Source organism: Marmota flaviventris, chromosome 19 (genome assembly GCF_047511675.1).
Source record: "Marmota flaviventris isolate mMarFla1 chromosome 19, mMarFla1.hap1, whole genome shotgun sequence".
Lineage (NCBI taxonomy): Eukaryota > Metazoa > Chordata > Mammalia > Rodentia > Sciuridae > Marmota > Marmota flaviventris.
This window is the reverse complement of record NC_092516.1, coordinates 6847033-6873440: the sequence shown is the minus strand read 5'-3', so window position 1 is coordinate 6873440 and position 26408 is coordinate 6847033. Positions and strand designations below refer to the sequence as shown.

At 44.2% G+C, this 26408-nt stretch overlaps 1 protein-coding gene across 1 annotated transcript in view; it reads left to right on the top strand.

The window, feature by feature from the left end:
* Window positions 1-26367, top strand: part of Pdpk1 (3-phosphoinositide dependent protein kinase 1) — a 70904-nt gene extending 44537 nt beyond the window's left edge. Inside the window, exons 8-14 of the mRNA XM_027940506.2 lie at window positions 4623-4691; window positions 4947-5043; window positions 5997-6170; window positions 9754-9971; window positions 19603-19660; window positions 20413-20565; window positions 20920-26367. Coding sequence (XP_027796307.1) covers window positions 4623-4691; window positions 4947-5043; window positions 5997-6170; window positions 9754-9971; window positions 19603-19660; window positions 20413-20565; window positions 20920-21036 — 886 coding nt within the window. The 3' untranslated portion in view covers window positions 21037-26367. The remainder of the gene's footprint in view (window positions 1-4622; window positions 4692-4946; window positions 5044-5996; window positions 6171-9753; window positions 9972-19602; window positions 19661-20412; window positions 20566-20919) is intronic.
* Window positions 26368-26408: the final 41 nt, after the last annotated feature.

Below are 26408 nucleotides of genomic sequence, written 5' to 3'. Positions count from 1 at the left end.
TATGGTAGCTACTAGGTTTCTTCATGAGAAATTAATATTTGAAAGAGGAACTTTGGTGGCCTTTATATAGTCAAGCTTACTTTGAAAAAAATCATAACATTTTGCTTTTCTTTGATACACATGTATGCTCCTTTATCATTATATTTCATATTTCAGGGTTAGTTGTTGATCTTTGGTTAGTTATTTGCTCTTGTTCCTTTAGGAAACTGCTCAGTGGCAAAGTACTGTTGCTGTGCTATAAGGCTGTGGCAGCTGTGCACTGTTTAGTGTCACAGAGTCTGCAGAGGTGGGCAGAGGCCCAGGAACCATGGGAAGTGGAGGTTTGCAGCTAGGTACAACCAGTCCTGGTACAGGCACAGTGGTCACAGCAGTGAGGGTTTTTGCAGGATGCAGCTGGGCCTTGGTGGTGCTCTCAGTCATGAATACTAGAAGAGCTTTTGCTGGTCCAGGAATGGGTTCTGTTTGTAAGAGGGCAGGAGGATCAGTCTGCAGAGCAGTTGATCAGCAGCTGATGGCCTGGAATAGGGAAGAGTTGAAGTGCTGTCTTGGAAGACTGAGAGAGGTAGCACTAGATTCTGTGCTCAGGTTTGGAGAGCAGTTCTAGGCAACAGATCTGTGGAATGAAGATGTAGCTGGGCTCTCCCCTCCCTGGACCAGTCAAGCTCTGCTTTAGTGTCTGATTTGGCTCAGCTACTGGGTCCATTGTCACACAGTCTCCTGCGGACAGTCAGTGTCCTACTCTGACAGGTAACAAGGGGCTGCCCCTGTGAGAATGAATGAGTGATTCTGATTAAGCCCCTCGGTTTCTAAGCTTGGAAGCTTTGAAAACTCAAGGGTAGTGCCATGGCACACACATAATGGCTGCATGGAAGGTGCTCTGAAAAATTAAACTTGAGCATCTCAGTTGTAATGGGCTTCTCTATTTTGGTTTTTCTCATTCAGTCATGAGATTTTGAATTCTGAACAAGGGCCAGACAGAGCTGCCCAGTGGGAGTGATTCTGCCCCTGGGGACATTTGGCCCTGTCTGAAGACAGTTTGGGTTGTCAAAACGGGTGTAGAGTGCTTTTGACCTGCAATAGGTGAAGGCCAGGGATGCTGCTCAGCCTCTTATAGTGCAGAGGATGCATCAGCCAGGGTGCACAGTGTGAGGTGGTAGGTGTGGCCTCCTGACTTCCAATTGTGTTATATCATTGTCTGAGAATTGGCTTTCCTTGCTATCAGTTCTGCTCTGGGTGACAAGCTCGTCAGCACTGATGGGTGCAAGCACCTAGACCACTCTGTGTGAAGCAGGGACATACATGCATGTTTGTGTGTGTAGCTCATGTTCTCTGTGTGGGGATAGACAAGAAATGACTGGGGCATGGAACAGGGTTTTAAGGGAGACATCACTGTGTATTTCTTTTGCTTTTAACTTTCTAAATCTTGGGATATTCCTTTACCTGTTAAATCTCAATTCTCTGTGTATTTCAATGAAATTGACAGTTGTATTAAAATAGATTGGTTGGAAATTATAATCTAGAGTGTATATATTATTACATTAATATGAGCTGATGTCCATTAATATTACTATCATTGTTGTGTTATATAATTATACTGCTATATAAATTTATGTTACGTACTATATTTAAGTTTTGGGTGTTATTTTTTTTATTTTTAATTTTTTTTGGTATTAGGCATTGAATCCAGGGGCATGTTATTACAAAGCTACATCCCCCAATCCTTTTTATTTTTTAATTTATTTTTAAATATTTTTTAATGGTTGACAGACTTTTATTTTATTTATTTATATGCAGTCCTAAGAATTGAACCCAGTGCCTCACACATGCTAGGCAAGTGCTCTACCACTGAGCTACAATCCCAGCCCTTCATTCTTTTATTTTGAGACCAGGTCTTGTAAGGTGCTGACCCTCTTGCTATATTGCTGAGGTTGGCCTTGAACTTGGGATCCTCCTGCCTCAGCCTCTCAGCCACTGGGATTATAGGTGTGCATCACCATGCCCGGCCTGTATTTGTTTTTATAGGTGTTAACATCTGGGACAGTGGGACAAATGGATTAAAAATAATTGAGAATTCTTTTCATATTTGAAAGGAGATTCCTAGCCATGTGCGATGGTGCATGCCTATAATCCCAGAAACTCAGGAGGCTGAAGCAAGAATATTGCAAGTTTGAGGCCAGTCTCAGCAATTTAGTGAGACCCTGTCTTGTAATAAAAAGTAGAAAGCACTGGGGATGTAGCTCAATGGTAGAGCACCCTGGGTTCAATTGCCAATACCAATAAAGGGGGAAGGTCCTACTAATTGTTAAAAATTCTCAGAAAATGATTCTCCAGATGAGTGTGTTGGCACTTTCCTATCATCCCAGCTACTCAAGAAGCTGAGGTAGGGAGATTGTAAGTTTGAGACCAATCAAGACAAATTAGTGAGATCCTGTCTCAAAGTAGAAAGGTTAGGGTTAGGGTTAGGGTTAGGGTTAGGGTTAGTAGCTCAGTGTTAGAGCACTTGCCTTGAATGTGGGAGGCCCTGGGTTCAAGCCACAGTATTGCAAAAAGAAAAAAAAAGAAGAAGAAGAAGAAGAAGTCTGCAAGCCCACTTGCAGATAATAACTTGGTATATTTTTCGTGTCTACATTAAATGTGTTTATGTAGTTTGATACAAATGGAGTCATTGCATGGCCAGTATAAATCCTGATCCTCATGATTCTGTGATGAACAGTTCCCATGTCATTAAGATTATCTGCCAGCCTCTTTACTAGTTGTGTAATTTTCTGTTGCATGAGTTTATCATAGTTCATCAAACTGTCCCTTTGCTGCTGGATGCTTGAGGTGGTGCTGGTGTGTCTGCTATGTGCTGCTGGGCCCCCTCTGGGTATGAGGAAGGTACCAGGGCTCTGACTCAGGGGGGTGCCCTGTCATTCATCTGGTGGGAAAGACAAAGCCACAGTGAACATTTAAGGACTTCTTGGTATATAATGCTTTCCACAACCATTATACTGGGTCCCCCCTTTTATTATTTTGTATGGAGGGGTGCTGGGGATCGAACTCTGGGGTGCTCTGTCACTAAGCTACATCCACAGCCCTTTTAAAATTTTTTAAAATTTTCAAATACGGTCTTGATAAGTTGCCCAGGCTGGCCTTGATCTTGCCATCCTCTTGCTTCAGCCTCCTGTGCAGCTAGGATTACAGGCATGCACCACTTCTACTGGTTCCCTTCTATTATTGTATTAAAAAGACATATAAATTTCTAAAATACAAGCTCATGATAAAACATTGAAATAGGTAAAGAAAGAGGAAAAAAACAAAAAGAAAACAGAACAAAAAGCAAAACATTGAGATAATTCACAGAGGAGGAAGAAGCTGCCCCAGAGCCATTTTTGTATGAATTCCCACAATCCAGAGAGGATTCAGAGAGGCTACAGGTTTGACTGCCCTGCCCCTCTATTTGCACACTGAAGGGCATGTGCTTGACTCCCTGGTTTTTCTTACGTCACTCTCTATTTTAACTAAACACTAAAGAAAACCAAATGTAAACTAGTTACTGAGTTCAATGTAAATTAATATTTTAAATGCTCTTTACCCTGTTATGACTCACATTTCTTATTTTTAAAACCAACCTAAGTATCCTGGCCTGCTGTGCTGGTGATGCTGGGGTGAGAACAGAGCCTTCACCCAGGCTTGGTCATTCTGGCTGGCCTACTGTCTAGAGCAGTGGTTTTCACCCATGTCCTATGATGTCATCTTTCAGAATGCCAGGCCACTGTCAGCAGCCTGTGAGCCCTGTGCATACCCAGTCTTGCGGGGAGCTGGGAATGGAAGGCAGGACTTGGAATAAATACTGTAAAGTCATCACAGTACACTGAGAGTGGGTGGGAGAGCCAGACAGACTTGGAATGCTGTGAGGGCAGATGAACAGCAGTCTTAAGATCTTTGACAGCTGGGGACATTCTGGAAACAATTTAGAGACATTTAGAACTGTGCTGTTTTCCCTTGAAAATGGGTAATCCAAATGTTTATAAAGGAAGGGCAGGGCTTTTTACAGCAGAGTACGAGAAAGGAAGGGCAGAGCCTCCTTTATGAGTATCCTGTGGATGAGCCTCTTGACTCTGTGGCATGCGACATTCACACCTGTTCTGATGTGAGCTCAAATGGGTTAGTCTCAAGTGTACCACCTGCAGTGGTGAGGCCAGCTCCTTCAGCCTGCTCCTCACCACTGAAAGGAGTTTGCTTCTGTCAGACTGTTCCTGGTGTCATCCCTGGAAGCCATGTGACCATCCATCTTCACTCTCTTACTGCTGCAGCCTGATTGCAGTAGCCTGGCATGGTGTGACATTGGCAGTGAACTCTGCTGTCTCTTAGGGTGGATGGAGAAGTTGTGAACCCCTGGTGGAGGTGGCAAAGCTTCAAGGGCAGCTGAACCCAGCTGGTGGCACTTGCTAGCCTTTGGGCCCATGGCCCTGGGGAAGCTCCCCAGAAGGGCAGTTCGTATCTCACACATACCTGGTCCCAAGAGACAGGAGTACCTGGTGGCCGAAACTGGTGTGGCATGGAAGAAGTGGAAAGTGAACTGTGCTCATCATTTAAATTATACCAATGCCATTTTTCTTTGTCTTCTCCCTACCTTAAAGTTCAGATCTTTGGGCTCTTGGATGCATAATATACCAGCTTGTGGCAGGACTCCCACCATTCCGAGCCGGGTAAGGAGACTCCCAGGCTTCTGAACCCATCACAGTACACCCAATTGCCTGACAGAGTGGAAGGGGTGCAGTAACAGGGGCCATACCCAGCTGGGAAGGAATTTCCACCATGACTTATAAGTGCACAGGGCTTGGTGGCTTGTGGGTGGTCTTTTGAGATAAGGGCAACCCTGAATCATTCTAGGAAAGGTCATTTAGCACTGGAGGTGTGAACAAAAGTCCTGTCCAAATGACTGCTTTTTCCCCCCCCCACAGAAATGAATATCTTATATTTCAGAAGATCATTAAGTTGGAATATGACTTCCCAGAAAAATTCTTCCCTAAGGCAAGAGACCTTGTAGAAAAACTCTTGGTAAGTATTCTGAATGTTCTCTTGATGGGGGATCCCATTACACTACCACCCATTGTATCCTCTGACCCTGTAATCCTGTGTCATTGGAAAGATACATCCAGGGTTGATGGATTCTAAATAGAATTGTGTCTTTATCTCATCTCATTATAAGCCCCCTTCAATTTCCAAATGTCTGATTCCTGACTTTAATAAGACAGGTTAATTACTGTTATCATTTTGAATGTGCTCAATATCACATAGCATTTTAAGTTACTGCTCTTAGAGCAACTAGAGTTATTATGGTGGCAGATGGTTGTAAGTCCTACTTAAGTGTCATCTGCTGATGTCAACTTTAGAGTAAACTACATGAATATTTTAAAGATAAACCCAGGTGATGAAACAGAGATACAGATTTAATTAGGAAAGGTAAATCAATTTATATTCCAGAAACTGAAAGTGACCTGGCCCTGGTTGCTTTGGACTCTGAGCTTCCTCCCTCTCTTGATTTTAATTCCTTTCTCTCATATCTTCTTTGCTGTCTGCTCTGTCTCCTTTCCTAGTACCCCTTGAGGTCCTGGGGGCACATCCCCTCCCTAGTGTCCCCACTTGTTATCCAGGCTGATTGCTCTGTTATTAGAGCCAATTGGGTCATTTTTTTTTCTTATTTTAAGACTTTTAACTGCAAACTTGAAAAAGGTACTTTGCTGCTGCCACTATGTTTTGAAATAGAGATTCATTTTCACCTGTGGGAGTCTTTGGGCAGAGCCCCTCAAGTGAGGCAGAAACCCAGAGAGGCCTCAACCACCCCTACAGCCCCACAGAAGGAGTGGGCAGGCCTTGAGGTGGACCGTGTTGCCTCTGCTCTTTCTAGGAGTGACTGAGAATCAGAAAGAATTGCTCCAAAAAAAAAAAAAAAAAATGGTCAAAAATTACATTTTGACTCAGGCAGTAACTTGTCTTGACTGTCATTTAAGGTTTTAGATGCCACAAAGCGATTAGGCTGTGAAGAGATGGAAGGGTATGAACCTCTCAAAGCTCATCCATTCTTTGAGTCCATCACATGGGAGAATCTGCACCAGCAGACACCTCCGAAGCTCACAGCTTACTTGCCAGCCATGTCAGAGGACGACGAGGACTGCTATGGCAATGTAAGCTGACCCCTGTTGGGATAGCCTGGGCAGAGAAGAGTTGTGCTTGTCATGCTATGTGAACATGGCTCCTCTGTGCACTCAGGGTCCGTGCCCACATGCTACAGGACACTGATTTGTGTGATTAGTGGCTGAAGTATGAGCCAGTATTGTAAACCTATCGGTGGTAAAATGCTTCGCTGCCATGAGGCCTGGGTGGGCTAATTCCTTTCTCTCATATCTTCAGCTGTGAAAAGTCTGGGGAGTTTTCCCTCAGGAGTGAGTCTGGAACCCAGTCCTGGGTTGGGAAGCAGTGCCCTGGAGGCATCCCTGAGCTCCTGGCACTGGGTCTCCTGGTGGCTCATTATTGTAGTGCCATTATAATTGTGTCTAAGATGTTCAGGAATATTGCTTATCTTTCCAAAAAAAGCTTAGAGTGCTGCTCTTTGAACTCACAGGAATGTACATGGAGGGTGGACTCTGGTCACTGCAGCTTGATGCTCAGCAGGAACTGGAGCCAGTTATGAGGGTACATCACCTGGCTCTGTGAACATCTCTGTCACTGGTTTTGAAGCTCCTTGTCTCCCAAGGCTTAACCACACACACAGGATCTTAAGTACACTTATTCTTAAAACTTTTTATCCTGGAAAATGGGAAACATGCAAAAAAGGGCAGAAAGGTATAAGGAGCTATGGTATGCCCACCTCCAGCCTTCAGTCTTTTTTATCCAAGCTCCTCTTATCATCTTCCATTGTTACCCCTCAACATTTAAGTTTGATTTAAAAATTCACTATCTCCTAGGTGTGGTGGCACATGTCTATAATCCCAGCTACTCAGGAGGCTGAGGCAGGAGGACCACAAGTTCAAGGCTAGTCTGAGGAACTTAGAGAGACTCCACCTCAAAAAATAAAAAGGGCTGGGGGATGTAGCTCAGTGGTAAAACACCCCTGGGTTCAATCTCTAGTACTACCACACAAAAATAAATAAATAAATAAAAATTAGTATTATAAAAGTTTATTATCATTGACAGTTGATTTTTCTGGTTTGATTCTATCATCATGGCTTATTCTAACCAGTTAGAATAAGTTCATAGGGTTCTGCTTCAGTTGACTGAGGAGTTCTAGCTCATATCTAAAAGTCTTCCAAAGCTAAATTACAGTCACTACTGGTTTCATCTCATAGAGATCACGTGTTCAGTTCAAGAGTGCTATACCACTGAGCTACATCTACCCAGTTCTTTTAATTTTTGAGATAGGGTCTCCCTAACTTGCTGAGTATCCCACTAAGTTGCTGAGACTGGCCTCGAACTTGTGATCCTCCTGCCTCTGCCTTCCAAGTCACTGGGATTACAGGTTGTGTGCCACCTTGCCTGGCAACACATCAAGGGTTCCCTATGTCCCCTTCCTGTAAAGCACATCCATCCTTTTGTCCTAAAATACCCTTTGTACCCAGACTTTAGCAAGACTCAAGAGCATCTATGTATCTGCTTCCCACAGCCATCCATAGCCTCCACTCTATAAGCTCCAGAAACCTCAGCCCCAGGAGTTCAGAGTCTCTTGCCTGCTTCCCTACATGCTGGACAGATGCTGCCCCCTAGGGTCAGGGTCAGCAGGAGCTTTCCCAGCTGAGCCTGTCATACCTTTAGAAGTCTCACTTGGGACTGGTAGGCAATTTTCAGCCCATGGGCTCTGTGCCCTTTTCCTGTTATTCCCAGGGACCAGCCACACTCTGAAGGAATCATATAGGCTCTTGTGTCTCTAGTCTCAATACCCAGGAGCTTCTCTTCACGCAGGGTGTGATGAGCATCATGCATGAGTGCACTTCACACCCTGAGTATCTCTGCAGATCTGTATATGTGATGCTGTAGATACTGAATTTTTGATCACAAGCCTTGGCTGCCACTATAAACTCTAGCTCTGAGCATCATAAGCCTCTTTTTTTAGGTGACCACTGCTTAGCTGTCCCACTAAGACCTTGGGAAGCACCTGGGCGAGAGCTCCCCATGCCAAAGCTCACCTTTGGACAACTAGTGAGCCTAGGAAAAGGCTTAGCAGAGGGAGTGTTGGCATAGGGAAGTCCACTCTGGAGATGCTCTCTCCCTGTGGATAGAACTCCTTCACCTAAGAGTCCAGTGTCCACTCTGGAGTCGGTACAAGGACGGCAGGCATACTGATTCCCTGCAGCTTGCTGATGGTGACATTTTTTGCTGGTCTCTGTAACATTGGAGTGAACCTAGCCAAGGCTGGGCTCTTGCGAAGAAGGATCCACAAGGGTCAGCAGAGTTGGATGTTCCATGGTGCCCATTGGCAGCACCTTACTCCCACCCAGGAATCCCCTTTCCCATGTGTCCTGCCTGGGACTCACCTTCGCCCTGGTCCTGGCCCTGGCCCTAAGCTGGGCTACTGAGAGGAGGCGTGGAGACTAGCATAGTGCTTCTGGAACTGGCCATGGGATAATGTGTGGGAGCTCCAAAGCAAGAATGGCCCAGTGTGTTGTGGTCATGGCATCTCTGAGACACAGGAGAGTCAGTGCTACATTGGTACTAAATTCAGTTTTTGCCAGCAGCATCCTAGGGCCAATTTTTGAGCCTTGGTTTCTCTGTCAGAAATGGAGAAAATGGTAGTAGCCACTTTGCTGGCTCCAAAGGCTCTTATGCCCCCCAGATGGGGGATTTGTGGTTACCTGTGTAAACTTCATGCATAGGCATCCTTGAGTTAGGGAGTTCTTAAGAAACCGAGACTGTACCAGACTACATCAATTCTGGAGACAGCAAGGAGAGGCTGTGACTGCTGCAGGGCTGTGTGAGCAGGTGCTTTCAGGAAAGTCCACTGGGTAGCATGTGAGGAGGCTGGGTGTAGGGCCTGCAGAGGGCAGGAGGTATCCTCTGTGGGGTAGAAGGCAGGAGTCAGGTGTGGGGCCTAAAGCTGGGGTGGCTTCAGGAGTAAGCTGATGCACAGCTCTGCCCATGTGGATCATTTGTGAATAGCTGTTTTCTGTCAATACTGGTTTATATGTTTCTTAGAATAACGGATAACTTTGTTTATACCAAGTTAATTACTCTTCACTGAGATAAAAAGAATAGTTTTTTTTTTTTTAAATTGAAGACATGGTGAGTCAAATCAAAATATGTAGTACTGACTCAAGAACACTGGGCCAAAAGAGGAGTATGCCTGGGTATTAAGTTCTTTGCCCGGAGGGTGCAGCCTCTGGTCTCTTTCTCTTGTGGGTCCAAGAGGCCTTAGGCTGCTGCTGCTCTTTTGCTGGGCTGGATGAGGGTCCCAGATCTCGATCTCCCTGGTAATAAAAGGCTGAGGCATACACAGCCTCTCTCTCTGTCCCTTGCTCCTATTGGAAGAGAAATCCTGGAAGGTTTGGTCCTGCCTTGGCTAGATGGCCAAACGGCCAGTGAAGGAGAATTGGATCTCTACATGCTTTCCAGAAGGGATCAATGGACTACCTGCCTTTGTGGTGTGTGTAAGCTCACCAGATATGAGAGGGTCATAGAGGTGGGCTGTGTGTGTGTGTGTGTGTGTGTGTGTGTGTGTCTTTGTCTTTGACCCTAGAGGAAAATTAAGGCATCTTTCTCTTTTGTTCTTCCCCACAGTATGACAATCTCCTGAGCCAGTTTGGCTGCATGCAGGTGTCCTCATCTTCCTCCTCCCACTCCCTGTCTACGGCAGATGCGGGCCTGCCCCACAGGTCAGGCAGCAACATAGAGCAGTACATCCACGATTTGGACACTAATTCTTTTGAACTGGACTTACAGTTTTCTGAAGATGAGAAGAGGTTATTATTGGAGAAGCAAGCTGGTGGAAATCCTTGGTAAGAAGTATAGTATAGTGGCTGAGCACAGTGGCGCATACCTATAATCCTAGAGACTTGGGAGGCTGAGGCAGGAGGATTGCAAGTTCAAGGCAGCCTCAGCAACTTATCAAGACCCTAAGCAACTTAGTGAGACCCTGCTTCAAAATTTAAAAAAAAGGGGGGGGGGCTGGGGGTAAAGCACCCCATTAAATCCTCGTTTCCCCTCTACCTCTAAAAAAAGAAATACAGGTATAACCAACACTAGAAATGCAATGAGCCCAGAGAGTGGCTGGCAGGGCTGGAGGGAGATCTTGCCTGGTACCACCTCCCCATGCCTGAAGCATGCTGCAGGGTCAGTTATTAAGTGGGTTGGGACCCTCAGAGCCCTGGTTCTAGTGGGCAAGGCTGGAGACAGTTCCCTTGCTCTGCCAGGCATTTGGATGGCCCAGGTGTAGGTGTGGAGTCCCTATGACTAAAATAGATGCTGCCCATAGGGAGACATTGGGGTGTTTCTAAGATCCTGATTTTTATTTGTATTGAAGCAGACGTTTTCCATGTTCATTGGCCATTGTGTTTTTTCTTTTTCTTTCTTTCTTTTCTTTTTTTTTTAAATTTTTTTGAGGTGCTTTGTATCCTCTGCTTTTTCTTGTATATTTTGCATCTTTTTAAAATTGACTTTTAAGAGCCATAATGAAAGATATTCTCTGTTGTATACTTAGCCAACATTTTTCTACAGTTTATCTCTTTAGTCTATCCATGCTGTTGTTTTGTATAGAAGTTGCAAATTCTCACAAAGTCCATCCTGTCCATGTTTTTATTGTTTTCTAACTTAGTCTCTTGAAAAGGGCCTCAGTATTTTTACCTGCATTTTCTTCAAGTGTTTTTATGCCTTTTTTTTTTTTTTTTTGGTGCTGGGGATCGAACCCATGGTCTTGTGCATGCAAGGCAAGTACTCTACCAACTGAGCTATAACCCCAGCCTCAAGTGTTTTTATGCTTTTACCTTTCATGTAGGCAGACACACCCAAGGTGGTGGCATCTCTTGGGAAGGCATGTTGAGGTGGGGTGAAAATAGAAGATAGGAAGGGGAGAGTTGAAACTTTGGCAAAGAAGGAGAGAGGATGCATGGGACTGGGGACTTGTGAGGAGAGAGGAGATGAGCCCTCAGAAGCTTCCCCAATGAGATGCAGAGGGAAAAGCTGAACGTAGCTAAGAATGGGATATTGTACCATCAGAAATTATCTCTGGAAAAAGAGTATAAATGTTGACTCCCCAGAAATAACCTACAATTCTAGGGAGTCTAAGTTTGTCCTTTAACTCACTTTTTCCTTAAGTGGTATTGCTAGGGATAGGAGCAAAGAATGTTTGGTGAAAACAGCTTGAGCAGTGCTGGACATAGCTCTGAACAAGTGTGTGTGCTGGGCTGTGTGGTGGCCTACTGGGCTCTTGCATGTTGGGCCTCCAGCCAACCTGCTCTTCACTGGCTCCTCTCCAGGTGTGTGTGCATCTTGGCTCCTCTGATGACCCCTCAAAGGTCTGTATCTCTGCCCAGGGGCAGGGTCACCCTAGGTGATTCAGTGGCAGGCTGGACAGGGGAGCTTGCATCCTCCTGCATGTGTCCTTTGGGTTTAGGGTTCTCTTTCCTTTTCCTCCAGATTTCAGGCTCATTGTGAAAGGTGATGACTACAGAGAGCTTGGAGGATCTCGCATTTGACAGTGGTCAATCCTTCAAGCATCTTGTTCTTGTGAACAGTGAGATTGGGGAGTCCCTAAGCTCAAGGCCGGGACTTGGGTGTATGATGCTATTAAAATTATTCATTCTTATTCTCTGGTAGTGTGCAGTAGAGTTTTTTTTAGTGGCTCCATGCTGTAGGGTGGACATTATTTTGACAATTAATGGAATGTGTATTGTTATTTCTAGAATTTTCTGAAGTTAGTAGGTTTATGGTTTAAATACGTGTATTTTTGGAGATTAATAGGTTCTCAATATTTCCACTGAACCCTTACTAGCAATCTTCAGTTATACCTGCTATAATCTTTGTAATTTTATATCATTCAATAAATCACTTTGAAATCCTGATGTTTTCCTTGAGCCTACATGGAAGCACAAGAAGAAGTAAGTATACTTCATTGACTTGTTTTGTACTATTATTAACAAATTTATCAAGAGATTTTGTAAATTGTACTAAAACCTACTTCAGATATTAATGTTTTTCTCCAGAAGTAAAATGTGTATTTTTCATATGTGAGTACGAGCCATTGGCTTAACAGAGGAGAAGCCTGCCTTCTCAACTGCTGCAGCATTGCTCAAGTCTAAAGATGCTGAACAGAAGCCTAGCTTAATTTTATTTTGGTCTCATTAAGTTGCCCCGGCCGTCCTCAAACTTTGGCTCCTCCTGTCTCAGCCTCCCACTGCAGGCATGTGCCACCATACCTGGCAGCCATGGGGGAAGGACCTCATAGAACCAGAGGTGGTACTCCATTGTGTTAGGGTTACCTTCACCAGCTGCAGCAGGAAGTCCCTGGAGAAGGTGCATGCTGACTTGAGAGGTCAAAGGAAAAGGATCCTTCAAAATGAAAGGAGCAGGGCTGGGGATGTGGCTCAACTGGTAGCGCGCTTGCCTGGCATGCGTGCGGCCCGGGTTCGATCCTCAGCACCACATACAAACAAGGATCTTGTGTCCGCCAAAAACTAAAAAATAAATATTAAAAAAAAATTCTCTCTCTCTCTCTCTCTTTAAAAAAAAAAAAACAAAGTGAAAGGAGCCATTCGGAAACCTACTAAGACCCTGAGATCATCTAGAAAGTGCCTTATGGTGAAGGTTCTTAGACACAGAGTGGTTTCCAGAAGAGAATCCACAGCAACACACTGACTTTCCAGCCCTTCCCAGAATGTTAAGCAAGTTCCTTCTGTCAACTTCAAGCCAGGAGCCAAGTTGTCATCACCATTGCAGATGTCTAAATCAGTTATTTTAATAAATTGATTATCAGTTATTAAAAAAGAAGGAGAAAGGGCTGGGGATGTACCTCAGTTATAGAGCACTTGCTTAGCACGAATAAGACCCTGGATTCAATTGCAACTTCTTCAAACAAAAGAAACTGAAATGCCAGAGAGCTTTATATGTGGCAGGAGGAATCTACACCAGTGAAACTAGGCAAAATTATAAATACAAAACAAAAATGGGATAAAAGCTGTCTTTCCTTTGACTTTATAGATCTTAATGCTTTGCTTTTTTTCTGTCTGAACAGAACTTTGCACAATATTATAGTTCTGAATATAAATTAATAAATATATAAATTAATTACAACTTTTTTGGGGGGAGGGTGATGGGGATTGAACTGGGGACCTTGTACATACTGGGCAATGCCCTATCACTGGCTATCTCCCTAGCCCTGCAACATCTTTTTGAGACCAACAGTTCAGAGTTTTAAAGATAGAGAAATTTTTAAAGGGAATGTTTTCTACTTAAAAGGAACATTTTAAATGTGTATGTGCTGAGATCTTTAATAGCTAAGCACTTTTACAGTGTTCCAGACTAGAAATTAAAAAGCCTTTGAAGCACACAGAAAAGTTGGGCTGAGGATACAGAGGCCACACAGTCTCTGGGAGACAGAGGCTCCTGGCTGCAACTGTGCTTCCTACATGGAAGCCAACACTGCCACTGTCCACAAGACAGTGGAAATGCACCATAGAGGAGGGAATTCATATCCCTGCTTTCTCCTGTAAGGCAAGTTGTGAATGAATGTGCACACAGGACAGGACTTGTTGCTTTGCTTGTATTCATCTGGTACCACCCAGCTTCTCACCAAAGATGTTCTGTTGTTTTGAAGTTCTTGGCAGTAAGCACAGATAGTGCTGACATAGTCGAAATGTAGAAGAGTCCCTATTCAAATAGTTGTTGTGGAACAATATGTGCTCCTTTGTGCTGAGGTGCAAAAGCTGTGGTGGATACAACTGCTGGCATCAATTGAGGCCTAGGCATCAAGCAGTGCAGGGCCATATTAGTTCTTCATAGCCATATGCTCATAGAAAGAAAAGAAGCTGGTCTCACTTTCAAGTATTTCTAGAAATAATGATTTTGGTTGATGTTCCACGTGACGACATGGAAAGTATGCCTTGGCACTTCTGCTTAGAACACAGGTGTGACAGCTGTTTCAAGGAAAGCACTTATTTGCACACTTGACACTCTCCAGGTAACACCATCCCCACTAGAGTCTGATTGGTTGGCCAACTGCAGTTGTGCAGGTGTGGGCACTTGGATGACATTTTTCTTTTCTTTTTTTTTTTTTTAAAGAGAGAGAGAGAGAGAGAGAGAATTTTAATATTTATTTTTTAGTTTTTTGGCGGACATAACATCTTTGTTTGTATGTGGTGCTGAGGATCGAACCCGGGCCGCACGCATGCCAGGAGAGTGCGCTACCGCTTGAGCCACATCCCCAGCCCCGACATTTTTCTTGATAATTTTTTTTTCAAAGAAAACAATTGCTAGTATCTGTACCGATGATAAAATTGAAATGTTCAAGTGAAAATTAGGATTTTGGAAAGTTGTTACTGTAGTTTGACATCTTCTTTTGAGGAGATCAGTGTTGATGCTAATGAATTAATTCATTGATATTGTAGAGTGATACTTGTTGCCATTTGGAAGCTCTCCAGTATTTCCCAGATGACTCCACAGTGTGCTATTGTAGAATCATGTAATGGCAGAAGGTCCATTTCAAGTGTGAGGTAGATTGGTGGTGTTAAAGTCACAGAGCATGGAAAGCTCCTTAATGCTGTTCGTCTTTAAGAAACTACTACTTTTTGAGTTTTAGTATAATATCAAAGAAGAGTATCCACAATTATCTAAGAGGCTATTAAAACCTTCCTTTTTCTAGCAGTTCATCAGAATGAGGCTGCATCGTTACATACTGGAGCCTGAAGGACAGATGTGAGAGTCCAGCTCCATTCTTCTAAATTAGATTTTTTAAATGCATAACCATGCTTCTCATTCCATTAACTATTTTTGCTACAGTCCTAGATATGGAACACGGGGCCTGTCCTCAGCACTTTATTATTTTTATTTTGGCACAGTGTCTCACTGAGTTGCCCACACTGCCCTCAGACTTCAATCCTTCTGTCTCAGCCTCCCAAGTAGATGGCTCACAGGAGTGTGCCACCATGCTGGGGACAGAGGAGGTCACTTTTAAATATTATTTATGCAACGGATTTATTGTTTTAATGACTTAAATAAATATTTGAAAATGTCTTCGTTTGTTTCTCAGTCCGTTTGGTGGATAGAATCTGGAGACAGATCTTTTGGGTCTCCATCAAGTTGAAGTCCAAGACCTAAAGAGTAGAGGGTGGACCTTTCAGAGCAAACAATGTCCCATCAGCCATTGCCACTGGTTCCCACCAAGTGAATCGAGGTCTAGAGAGGCTTCCTGGAGTTCAGGGCAGCCACTCCCAGTCCCACAGCCTCACTGTGCTCTCCAGATGGAGTTTTTCTGGGTGTTTCATGCTCAGATCTTTCAAGATGGGTCTCTTTGGGGTCTGTGTGGGGTACAGGGGAGGAAGAGGAAATAATCTAGGCTTTGGAGTTGGGGAAGAGCAGGATTTTACATTGTCATCTCTTGTGAGTTGAAAGTAGATGTCATCAGATGCTCAGCCACTATATGGTGAGGCTGAGAGATGTCATCCGTTTTGGGGAGCCAAATGCTGTGTGTGTAAGTAAGGTTGTCCACTGAATAGTTAGCTGTATCTCTGATTGAGGTTTGGTTTTGGCTCTAAGTCTTCAAATGGCTTCTACAACCTGCCAGGGAGAAGAAGTACACTTGGAGGAGCAGGAGGTTTCTTCAGGAGTGGAAATTGACTCTGAAGTAAAAAATCAAAATGATTCCTTCTGGGCTGGGATTGTAGCTCAGTGGTAGAGCGCTTGCTCACACACGTGAGGCCCTGGGTTCGGTCCTCAGCACCACATAAAAATAAATAAATAAAGATACTGTGTCTATCTGCAACTTAAAAATATATATATATTTCTTCCTTGGAAGTATTTTTTCTTTCTTTTGTGGTACTGGGGATTGAATCTAGGGGCACTTTACTACCAAGCTACGTTCCCTGTTCTTTTTTTTTAAGTTGCTAGGTCTGACCTCAAAATTTTGATCCTCCTGCCTTAGCCTTCCTGAGTTGCTGGGATTACAGGCGTGCACCACTATACCTGGCTAAAGTACTTAAACTTTTAAAGTAGATAAACAAGTTACTTGTAAGCTCATTGGCTAACTAAGCTAGTACACTGTGATATAACTGCTAATGATGGAGTTTTCTTGGCCTCTGTTTGCCCCCTGTACTCTCTGACTCGTGGGCCTCAGCAAGGTAGGGGTTCCCCATTTGCACAGGAGTGAGTGGCACTACTTCCTGTGGTGCCTACATGTTCTGCTGCTAAGTTATCACAGGCTTCACTTTCTCTCTGAATGATAATGCTCTGGACCTCTCTGTCCTCCTTTTCCTTCTAAGGCTAGATTTATAAAGTGGGATTACTTCCTGATATGCATTTCTAAATTGCTTTTCCAGCATGGCCTCATTTCAGGCCATTAGTGCTGCATGAGAACAATTGTATCCCCCTGCAACCCCAGTGGTCCCAGAAGAATGGTACAAAGGATGCTCAATTCCATTTCTTTATTAAGGACTACTGAAAATGTTTTTGTATCACCTCGTTCTTTTGGGGAACTTCCAATTTGGGTACTTTGTTCACTTTTCTGCTGAGACTGGTGGCCTCTAGAGGCGCTTGGTGTTGGCTCTGTGGAGCACAGGTGTTGTCCCTTCCAAAGCCTGTTATCCTGGTGGTTTTGTGGTTAGAGTTGTTTTTGTTCTCATGTAGTCCAGCCTGTGGTTTTGTGTTTGGTGACTCCTTTTACTTTGGTCTTGGAAGGCAACTCCTCCCGCATAGCTTGAAGAATTTCCCTCATCATCTTCTGGTACTCCCCTTGTCTGGTTTAATCTTTCAGACTTACTTTCTCATGCACTGTAAGAGCCAAGGACAAGATGGCACCATGAGGCCTCCTTTTCCCTTGCTTATGTATCAGGCCTTTTATAGGGGATTCTTTGCCTCTTCTCTCACCGTAGGTTTGTGTGTGTGTGTGTGTGTGTGTGTGTGTGTGTGTGTACATGCATGTGCACGCACACATGCACAGGTGCACTAAGGATTGAACCCAGGACCACCTCCATTTTCTTGTGTTGCCTCTGGTTCTCAAAGCCTACAGAATGCCTTTGGCCAAGACTTGGCCTAGACAGGCCAGAATGGATCAGGCTGTGGGGATAGTAGAGTTTGATGGGAGAATTGGGTTTTTCCATTTCAGTTCTCCTTCTTACAAGTGCTCTGGCCCCTTGGTAAGTTGCCCAGGTACTTACATGGTTGTCTTAGGCCTTTTTCAAATATAAAAACAGTATTCTACAGGAGAACCTCAGATTAGGGATTTCAGTGGAATCAGCTAGATATAGGGCTGGGGGAATAGTTCAATGGTTGATCACTTGCCTGGCATGCACAGGCCCTGGGTTCCATCCCCATCACTGCATGGGGGTGGGGGTGGGAGTGGTGTAATATATAAATCAGTAGCTATTAGCTTTAACAAGTGAGGTAACCTATAGACATTAAGATGACCTCTTGGGCTGGGGTTATAACTTAGTGGTAGAGCACTTGCCTAGCATGTGTGAGGCACTGGGTTCAATTCTTAGCACTGCGTATAAATAAGTGATATAAAGGTTCATTGACAACTAAAAAAAATATTTTTTTAAAATGATCTCTTATGCTTTTAGGAGGCAAAGTGAAGTGTTGTACTTGCTGCTGATGATGGGTATTATAACAAAGCCTGTACTTGAAACTTTGTTTTCCAGATTTGCCACATTTAAATGGATGTATTATATTAGTGTGATAGGGATTTCAGAAAAGATGTCCCCCCTCCAGGTGCTGGGGTCAGACCCAGGGCTGGTGCCTGCTGAGTTTATACTCTGCCCTATCCCAGAAAAGACATTCTTTTTTTTTTGTTTGTTTTTAAAGAAGTGTTAAATATTCTTTATTTAATATAATACATGAACCACACTAAAAGGCCTTTCCATAAAGAAAAAAACAGCATTTTAGATACCTGGGATTCTAATTAAATTGGCATGATCAACAGAAATATAAAGTAGACACTGCTACCTTATCTTTAGCCATTGCCTTTAATAAGCTAATGAACACAAATTGAAACACATGTGAATCATGCTTGGTTCTGAGAGAGTGAAGGGAGAGTTCCCCTATATTTAAGCATATTCACATAATCACTTATATAAATCCAAATATAAAACCAGTTTCGAGATGGCATTCACCATTTTTGCATAATACTGAATATTACTTATTAAGTCCAGGCATAACTTTAAAAAGGGGAAAACAGTGATACAATTTACTGAAGTGGGATTATAGCCAAAATATTAATTTAACTACAAGTTATTTTTACTTAAATCAAGAAAAATTATTTTGTCAGTCATTCCTGATAAGAATCTGGTGTGTCACATCAATTAAATTATGGTGCACATAAAAAAGCCACAAGACATTTATTTTTGGTAATAAATAAGGCAGTGGCTATTATTCATTAGTACCTTTTTTGAGATAAGCTATTAAGCCTACCCTTTTTCCCTTCTTAATGCCAGGGAAGATCATTTTTGTTTCAGGGATGTATTTTGGGGGATTCTCCAAATACTCCATCAGTGTATTCTCTCCCCAGGTGCTACCTTTGTTCTTGTTGGCATCTGTGTGAAAGAATCCAGCAGCCTGACCTGTCTTCTGCCCAAACAGTCCATGGAGATTTGGCCCAGTCGTGTGCTTGCCTCCCTTTTCCGTGATGTGGCACGGGGGGCATACTTGTGAACAAAACTCTTTGCCATTCTCAGCATCACTCTTTTTAAAATTTTCAGTTGTAGATGGGCACAATACCTTTATTTATTTTTATGTGGTGTTCAGGATCAAACTCAGGGCCTCGTGTGCTAGACACAGGCTCTACCACTGAGCTAAATAGCCTGAGCCCCAACATCACTCATTTTTAATTCATTCTTTCATTGCTACCACAAAGTAGGTTCCCACTCAGAAGCCAGATGTCCCACTCTCTAGTCCAAGGACACACCATGTCTGTGCTTATGTCAAAACATTCTTAAACCAGGTCCAAGTTGGGTCTTTCAAGAATTTGTGATCTTAAAGCACTCTAGATTGTACACCCTGAACTGGGAAGTCCTGGCATGGGAAGTAGCTTAATTATCACAATCTCGTCCTGAATGGATTATTTATCTCTTCTCTCACCATAGGTTTGTGTTGAGGGGTGGGTGCACATGTGCACTAGGGATTGAACCCAGGGCCTCCTGCATTTGCTATGTGTTGCCTTTGGGTTCAGGGTACCATCCCCTCTACCTGTTCTCTGCTGCATAGATACCCCAGCCAAGAAGTGACTATGGGACTTTGGTCTAGACACAGGTGAAATGTCCCATGTGTCGCATTAGGAGTTGTTTCCTGTATCTGAAGCCTGGCTGGATCTGCAGGTGACAGTCTTGGTAGTGCAGAATCCCAGAGGTCCTGTGGGGTTTTCTGAAAGAAGGAGTCTGGGGAGTTTCTGTGAGTGTCTTATTCTTGTTTTCTTCTTCTTTTTTATAGGCACCAATTTGTAGAAAATAATCTAATACTAAAAATGGGTCCAGTGGATAAGCGAAAGGTGAGTCAGACTCCTGCTGATTTTTGTCTTCATAGGTGACTTCCTCCCGCTGTTAGCTTGGCTTAGCTCTCCTTTCTTGGGCTCTTGCCATGATGTGTTGACATAGTGTTCTTCATCCTGGCACTCTATAAAGAAATCTCTAGATTTAATAGCCCAGGAAGATTTAAGCCCTCAGGGAAACAGGTGGAACCCCATTGAGTTCCAAAAAGTTGGAACTCCCACAGGGAGTCAGCAAGGGGCAGGTGGAAAGCCAGCTTCAGCTCTGGCTCTGGAACCTGGCTTCCCATTTCAAGGTGTCTGTCCTGTGGAGTCCATGTCTAGTACCCTAGCAGGTGGTCTAATATTTTTGTTAGTATTATGTTATGTTTTATGGATTAAGCAGATTGTGCCAGAAAATACCAGACTCTTCAACCATTCTAAGCATGACTCTCAACTGCCCTTCCTACCTGTGCAGCTTCCACCCAGTGAAATTCTCCATGCAGGTGGGCTGTGTTTGACCTGGCCTGCCCAGAGTGGGCTTCTGTGACTTAGACAAGCCAGGGGACAGTGGGACGGTGGTCAATGGCCCATCTGTGTGAGCTCAGCAGCAGGGTCTAGGTGGGGTACAAGGTGTCCTAGCTCAGTGGAGAGGTAGCTGGCATGATCCCTGTGCACTGAGCTACTCTAGGTGAGTTCCCTCTGAGGTAGCAGTGCATGTTGTCCACACTCACCTGTGAATCTTGATGATAGAGTTGTTTGTTTGTTTGTATCAGGGTTTATTTGCACGACGACGACAGCTGCTGCTTACAGAAGGGCCACATCTATATTATGTTGATCCTGTCAACAAAGTTCTAAAAGGTGAAATTCCATGGTCACAAGAACTCCGACCAGAAGCCAAGAATTTTAAAACTTTCTTTGTTCACACGGTGAGTCTGTTCCTGAGAACTCTTATTGGCAGTATTGTCATAGACCTCAGTGCTTCCGCTGACAGCATCCCTCGCTTTAGTCAAGGGAGCAGCTGGGACCATGGCATTTTCCCATCTCCCTGAGAATCTGCATTAGCTGCTCAGCCCTGAATTGGGCTGGGAGACACCCAGGGCTTTTTTTTCAACTTGGGGTGGTCACTTGCCTGCATATTTAATTTCTGCATGTGTGGAAAGAAGAAGCCCCCTGTGCTCACAGGCTTCTCCAAGGCACTTGTAGCACTAGCAACAGGACACAGGACGGGATGGAGGGTGGGTGGGACTCCCTGGAGAACATCAGGTACTCTGTCTTTGCAGCCTAACAGGACATATTACCTGATGGATCCAAGTGGGAATGCTCACAAGTGGTGCAGAAAGATCCAGGAGGTTTGGAGGCAGCGATACCAGAGCCACCCAGATGCTGCTGTGCAGTGACGTAGCCTGCGGCCGAGCTGCCCTTCGCTGCCAGGATACCTGCCCCAGCGCGGCTCGGCCGCCACCCGGGACACTTCCAGACCACCTGCCAGCCATCTCAAGGAGAATGCGGACAGCGGAAACCTTCCAGCTTTTTTATTTAAAAGAAAAGAAAAAAAATACCCAACCACACAAAGAACAAAACCAGTAAAAAACAGGAATTCAGGGTCGCTTTGCTTGCTCTCTGTGCTTTGTGGAGGCTTCCATGTGCTCTTGGGGCCGTGAAGACCCAGCCCCTTGCACGGCAGCCCAGCTCCTGCCCAGACCAGTGGCTAGACTTGGTGTCACCAGCCCCTCCTAGCATCCATCAAAACCATGTGCCTGCCACGCACCACTCCTACTGTGGCCCGGGGACTGGCTCTTTCTGCCCACCCCCACTGTCACGGAGCCCTTCACCAGGGAACCTCTGTGCACCGTACTGTGTGTACTACAGACAGGGTTCTTAGCTTTGTGAGTGTGCTCCCTACCTTATGTTCCTCATGCATGGCCCTGGAGGTGTGGCCTGGCCCTTTGTGTCTCCTGTTGTGGCTCTGGTGACAGGATTTCTGTGGTTCCTGCTGTCTGACAGGCAGATTGAGAGGTGAAGAGTAGGCAAGACTGTGGAGATGACATGCAGAGCAGGCTGCTGCAGTTACAAGGAGCCCTCCTGGGTCTCAGCTCCCATGTCCCACCTCCTAGCAGTGTCCTTCAGTGGGGCTGGATGCCAAGCCAAGCACGTGCTTGGGAGGGGCACTGTCAGATAGAAACCAGGTTAGCACCCAGCTGAGTTTTTGCCAGATACACAGAACCCTGTCCTGTACTTGGCAAGGCCAGGAGGTACCACAGAATCCTCAGGTCTTCTTGAGAATCTCTGGAAAGTTTTAAATGTACAGGCTGCCCGTACAGGCTACTAGTAAGGTCAGGCTTGAGAGAATCCTAGTGTCAGCAGTCCCAGGGTGCTTCAGTCTCCTGCCCAGCCTTACGTGCCCCTGTTCATGTTGTGGCTAAACACTTTTCAAAGATAGCTCAGTTTTTACATTTCTGTGTTGGAAATCTAAAAGCCTTCTTCCCGCACTGCCTGGTCACTTGGCCAATGAGGGTGGAGTTTGTTTAGAAAAAAGTGTTATTTACTGTTGCCCGGGACATTAGAATAGCCCACTGAAGCCTGAGTCTGTTTGATCTGGTGTCTTCTGCCAGTTTTAGTGCGACTTTCCTTTTTCGCTTCCATAGCAGTGCTTTGCTTTTTAGAGACCAGAATGTACCAGTCCCTTGCTTTGCTTTGCTGCTTCCAGGCAGAGTGCTCCAAAAGGTCTCAAATGTGCCTGTCCTTGCCTTGATTGTCCCTGAAGGGTGGCTTTCAGTCCCTGGGGAAGAAGAGCAGGCACCTGCCTTTGCAGTCTGCTCACAGACACCATCTGACTCCCATGTACCCAAGGCAGGAACAACTTTGCCATTTCTGTAGACCTTCATAAAGGCACCAGCAAAAGGCCCACAGAAAATGTACTCCTTACACCTATCACCTGGTGTGCCAGACCAGTCCAAACTGAGAAGAAAGATTTCTTTCCCAAACTGTTTTAATGATAAGAGTGGTTCTTTTTAAACTGAGAGGAAGTGCAGATGTGGGGCTGCACTAGTGCTAGACTGGAACAGAGGTATTCCCCAGGCTTTGACAGTCATTTCTGTGAGAGCTGTGTGTGAGCAAGCATGTGTCAGGTTCCCACCTGTCCTTGGGGATCCTCAGAGAGCGGGGAACAGACCAGGTCTCCTCTCAGCCTTTAGAAGGCTTGCTTGTGTTAGGTGAGTCTCACTTGGCTGTTTTTTTTCTTGAAATCCTGTGCAGACTCACTCCCCTTGTTGCTATTTTGACCTCTTCAGAATGTCCTGTGTCTGCAGGGGTAGCTCCCTGACTCTCCTGCCTGTGCACACACATGCAGAGAAGGGGTCTCTTGGGGCAATCTGGTACAGTGGAACAAGTAGGGCTAAGACTCGGCTGAATAAGAGAACCTGGCCAATTAGAATAAAGAACTAGAATAGAAGTCTTCTTTTATCTGCGCCCTCTGGAGAGCACCGCTACCTCCTGGGCTTCACCAATAAACACCATCCCAACCTCCTCCACCACATGGCTGAGGGCCAAGACAAATGCCACACCGTTCCCTGTTCCCCTTGGTCCTTACTTGCTGTCCCTTTTTTCCTTGCTGCTTTTTTGTTTAAGGGCCGTGCACATTCTTCTTTAGCCCTGACTTATGTTAGTCTAGCTTTTCCAGTCACCCTCAAGCTGTCACCTAGCATGCAGATACTGTGGGTTTCAGGGAACATGTAGACATGCGTTTGTGGAGACACAAGTTGGGTCTAGCCCAGGTGAGAAAGTAGTGCCCTCCTGTATAATAGATCCAGGAGCCATGGGTCCCACTAAGGACCAGTAAGGACAAATGTAAATGCCTTTCTATCGCTTCTCCCAGCCCAGAGGGTAGCAGACTGGTGGCCATGGCTCAGACAGCCCACTGTGCCCTGCCTTCCCTGGGGATGCAGAGGGAGCTAGGTATAGATGGTTTGTTTGCACCCTTTTTCCTCTGGTGCCAGCCAGGGCAGCAGGCATCCCTGTGTGGAGCTTAAGCCTCTCTACCCTAGGGAGTGGCACTGTGGTGTATCTACCATTCTCAACCTTAACTTCCTAGAGGCTTGTTAGAAATTTGCTTTAAGAAAGTTGGCTTATGTTGTCAGTCCAAAGCAAACAGGGACTTCACCTGCTCCAGTGCTCTCAGTCTGCTCTGGTATTTGTGGTCCATGCTGGAAGGACTCAGCCCCGTGGTATACATCCACACACACCAGCCAGAGAGCTCCAGGTGATTCTGTGCTTTCTTAAAAGTAGTAGTTTCTTTCTGAAAAAAATCAACTAGGCTCTCCACCCAGAGTCCACTGTGAGCATTTTGATCTAGATTCTGTCCCCTCTTCCATTTATTTGCTTTTCAAACTAAATTGGGAACATACAGTGTACATTATTTTGTATCCATCTTTTTCATTTGATATTTTATCTGAAGTACTTTCCCATGTCATGAGCAGTTCTTCAAAAGCATGTTTTAATGATTGTAGAGTCTAATGGTCATAAATTTTTATGATAGTTTTATCTATTTCCCTATTGTAAAAGACTTAGGTGGTTTCTGGTTTTTCACTGTTTAAATAATGCTGTGATGAATGTCCTTATAAATCTTTCTATATTTGACTCTGATCTTTTCCCCTTAGATACCAGCAAATGGTATTTTAGGGTTAAAGAGTTTGTTCATTTCACTCAGATATTCCTCCCTCTTGGTCTTGTTGCTCAGATGCTCAGAGTTTCAGTAACAGCCTCCTTCCTGGTGTCCTACAGATTTTGAGCAAATCAGTTTTTGCTAAGCTGTGTGTTCCAAAGAATGATGAATATGACTGCTCTCTTTTCTTTTGTTAATGCTAAAATGATGTCATTCCTGCAGATCCATTTGTGACAGATTTTTCCAGGAGCTAATTTCCTTATTTTCGTTGCAATAATCTGGTCATGCTTGCATGTTAGTTCTCTTCCATTTCTGCTGCTATGGCTTCCAAGTGCTTGGTGATGTTTTAAGAAATCTTTTACTTTGTGTCCACAATGGTACTGAATCTGCTTCTGCACAGTCAGCAGAGATAAAAAAAAAAAAAAGTTGAACTGACCTTGCCACGTGCTTAGTGGGTGATTTGTACTTAAGTTTATAGATTACACCATTTGGGATCACTAGCAGAGCAAGGCTCTATTTGTAAAAGAAACCGTATAGACGATTGTGTTTTACAAGAGTGCATTTGTGTGTCCCTCCACCCCTCAACAGAAGTTCTTAGCAATTCAGGACAACACAATGTCTAGGCCTTTCATTGTGGAATGTGGATCTGAGGTGGCATGAGTGTGAGGTGTTCTCCCTGCCCACAGTGCTGCAGGTTGCCCAGTGGTCTTCAAGTCCAGACCATCCAAATTTGTTTGTGTTTTTATTTCTCCACATTTACTGAGTTCCATTGATTCTGAGAAGAAACATGTACAAGAGGGTTTTCTGACCATCATGCTCAGTGCCACTTGACTACCAGAGCTCAGGGCTGAATTGTGCAGAATTGGGTCTCCTGCCCACCTCTGGTGCACCACAGTTCTTCCTCTGGCTGGATTACAGACCCAGGATGCTCACTGCTGTGACTTGAGAGGCCACTTCTGTGAGAATATGGTGAAGGTACTGTGTCCTGACAGATGTTTTTTTTGCTTTTTTTCCATTTTGTTTCACTGAAAACCCAGCATGAACTGATGGTGACTCAAGTGGGTGTGACTCTTTGTTCTTGGGCAGAGTGTATGGCAAGAACCCCTGAATCAGGGCTGTAGCCACTTTCAGAGCCTCTGAGAGGCATTGGCTTCTAGCCCAAAACTTCAAGGTTGTAAATTAGGCTGCCTGTGGAGAACTGTTCTGGGAAGGAAACTGTTTTCCAGCAAAGAGCATTTTTATTTGTTGCAGAGATGGCCATGGCAGGTAAATGAATGAGCCAGTGTGAATACCTGAATTTTCCCTGTAATTCTTTTCTTCAATGTGAAGAAACACCAAACTGTATAGAGAACTTTTTACAAAAGGCAAAAAAAAAAAAAAAAAAAATTTTTTTTTTTTTTTTAAAACCCTTGTAGCCCACTATAGTCTAACATCTGGCTGAAAGCCTCTCTTTTGACCATAGTTTGATTGGATGTTGACAAATTTAACTGCTGCAGTGTTTGGAGCTGCTGCAGCAGTTCCAACCACATACCATAGGTTGAATGGATAGTATGTTGCTGTCCTTCAGGTTGGTGGCAGTCAGTTGCACCGTGTGTAATGTCCTCTACCTGGTCTGTAGCAGTAACTGTGATGTACAGGCAAAGCAAAAATTAAAAAAAAAAAACAAAAACCTTATGGAAACAAATAATGCAATGATACTAGGATATACACTTTTGTATTTTTATTCTTATATAAGGTTATTTGCTGGCTATTGTCGGCCTCTAGTTCATTCTGTGTTATTTAAATTCTAATATATGAATTATTTGGATTGAATTCATGTTCGGGGCCACGTTGTTGTATGTATTGATGTACAGCCTTGAATGTGAATAATTATTGTAAACTATTATATTTTACAACTTTTTTTTCTGGCTTTATTATATAAATTTTCTATTTGGTCATGGTTTAATCATATCATAATTTAATGAATCTGTTTATTCTTTTTTCAAATATCTGTGCTTTAGATATAGTTCCGGATGATGAATTTCCCTCGTATGCTCCGTAGTCTTGAAATAAAAGCATGTAGAGTGCACCCTTTTGCGAGCCTGATTCTTCCTTTGATCGGGGCGGGAC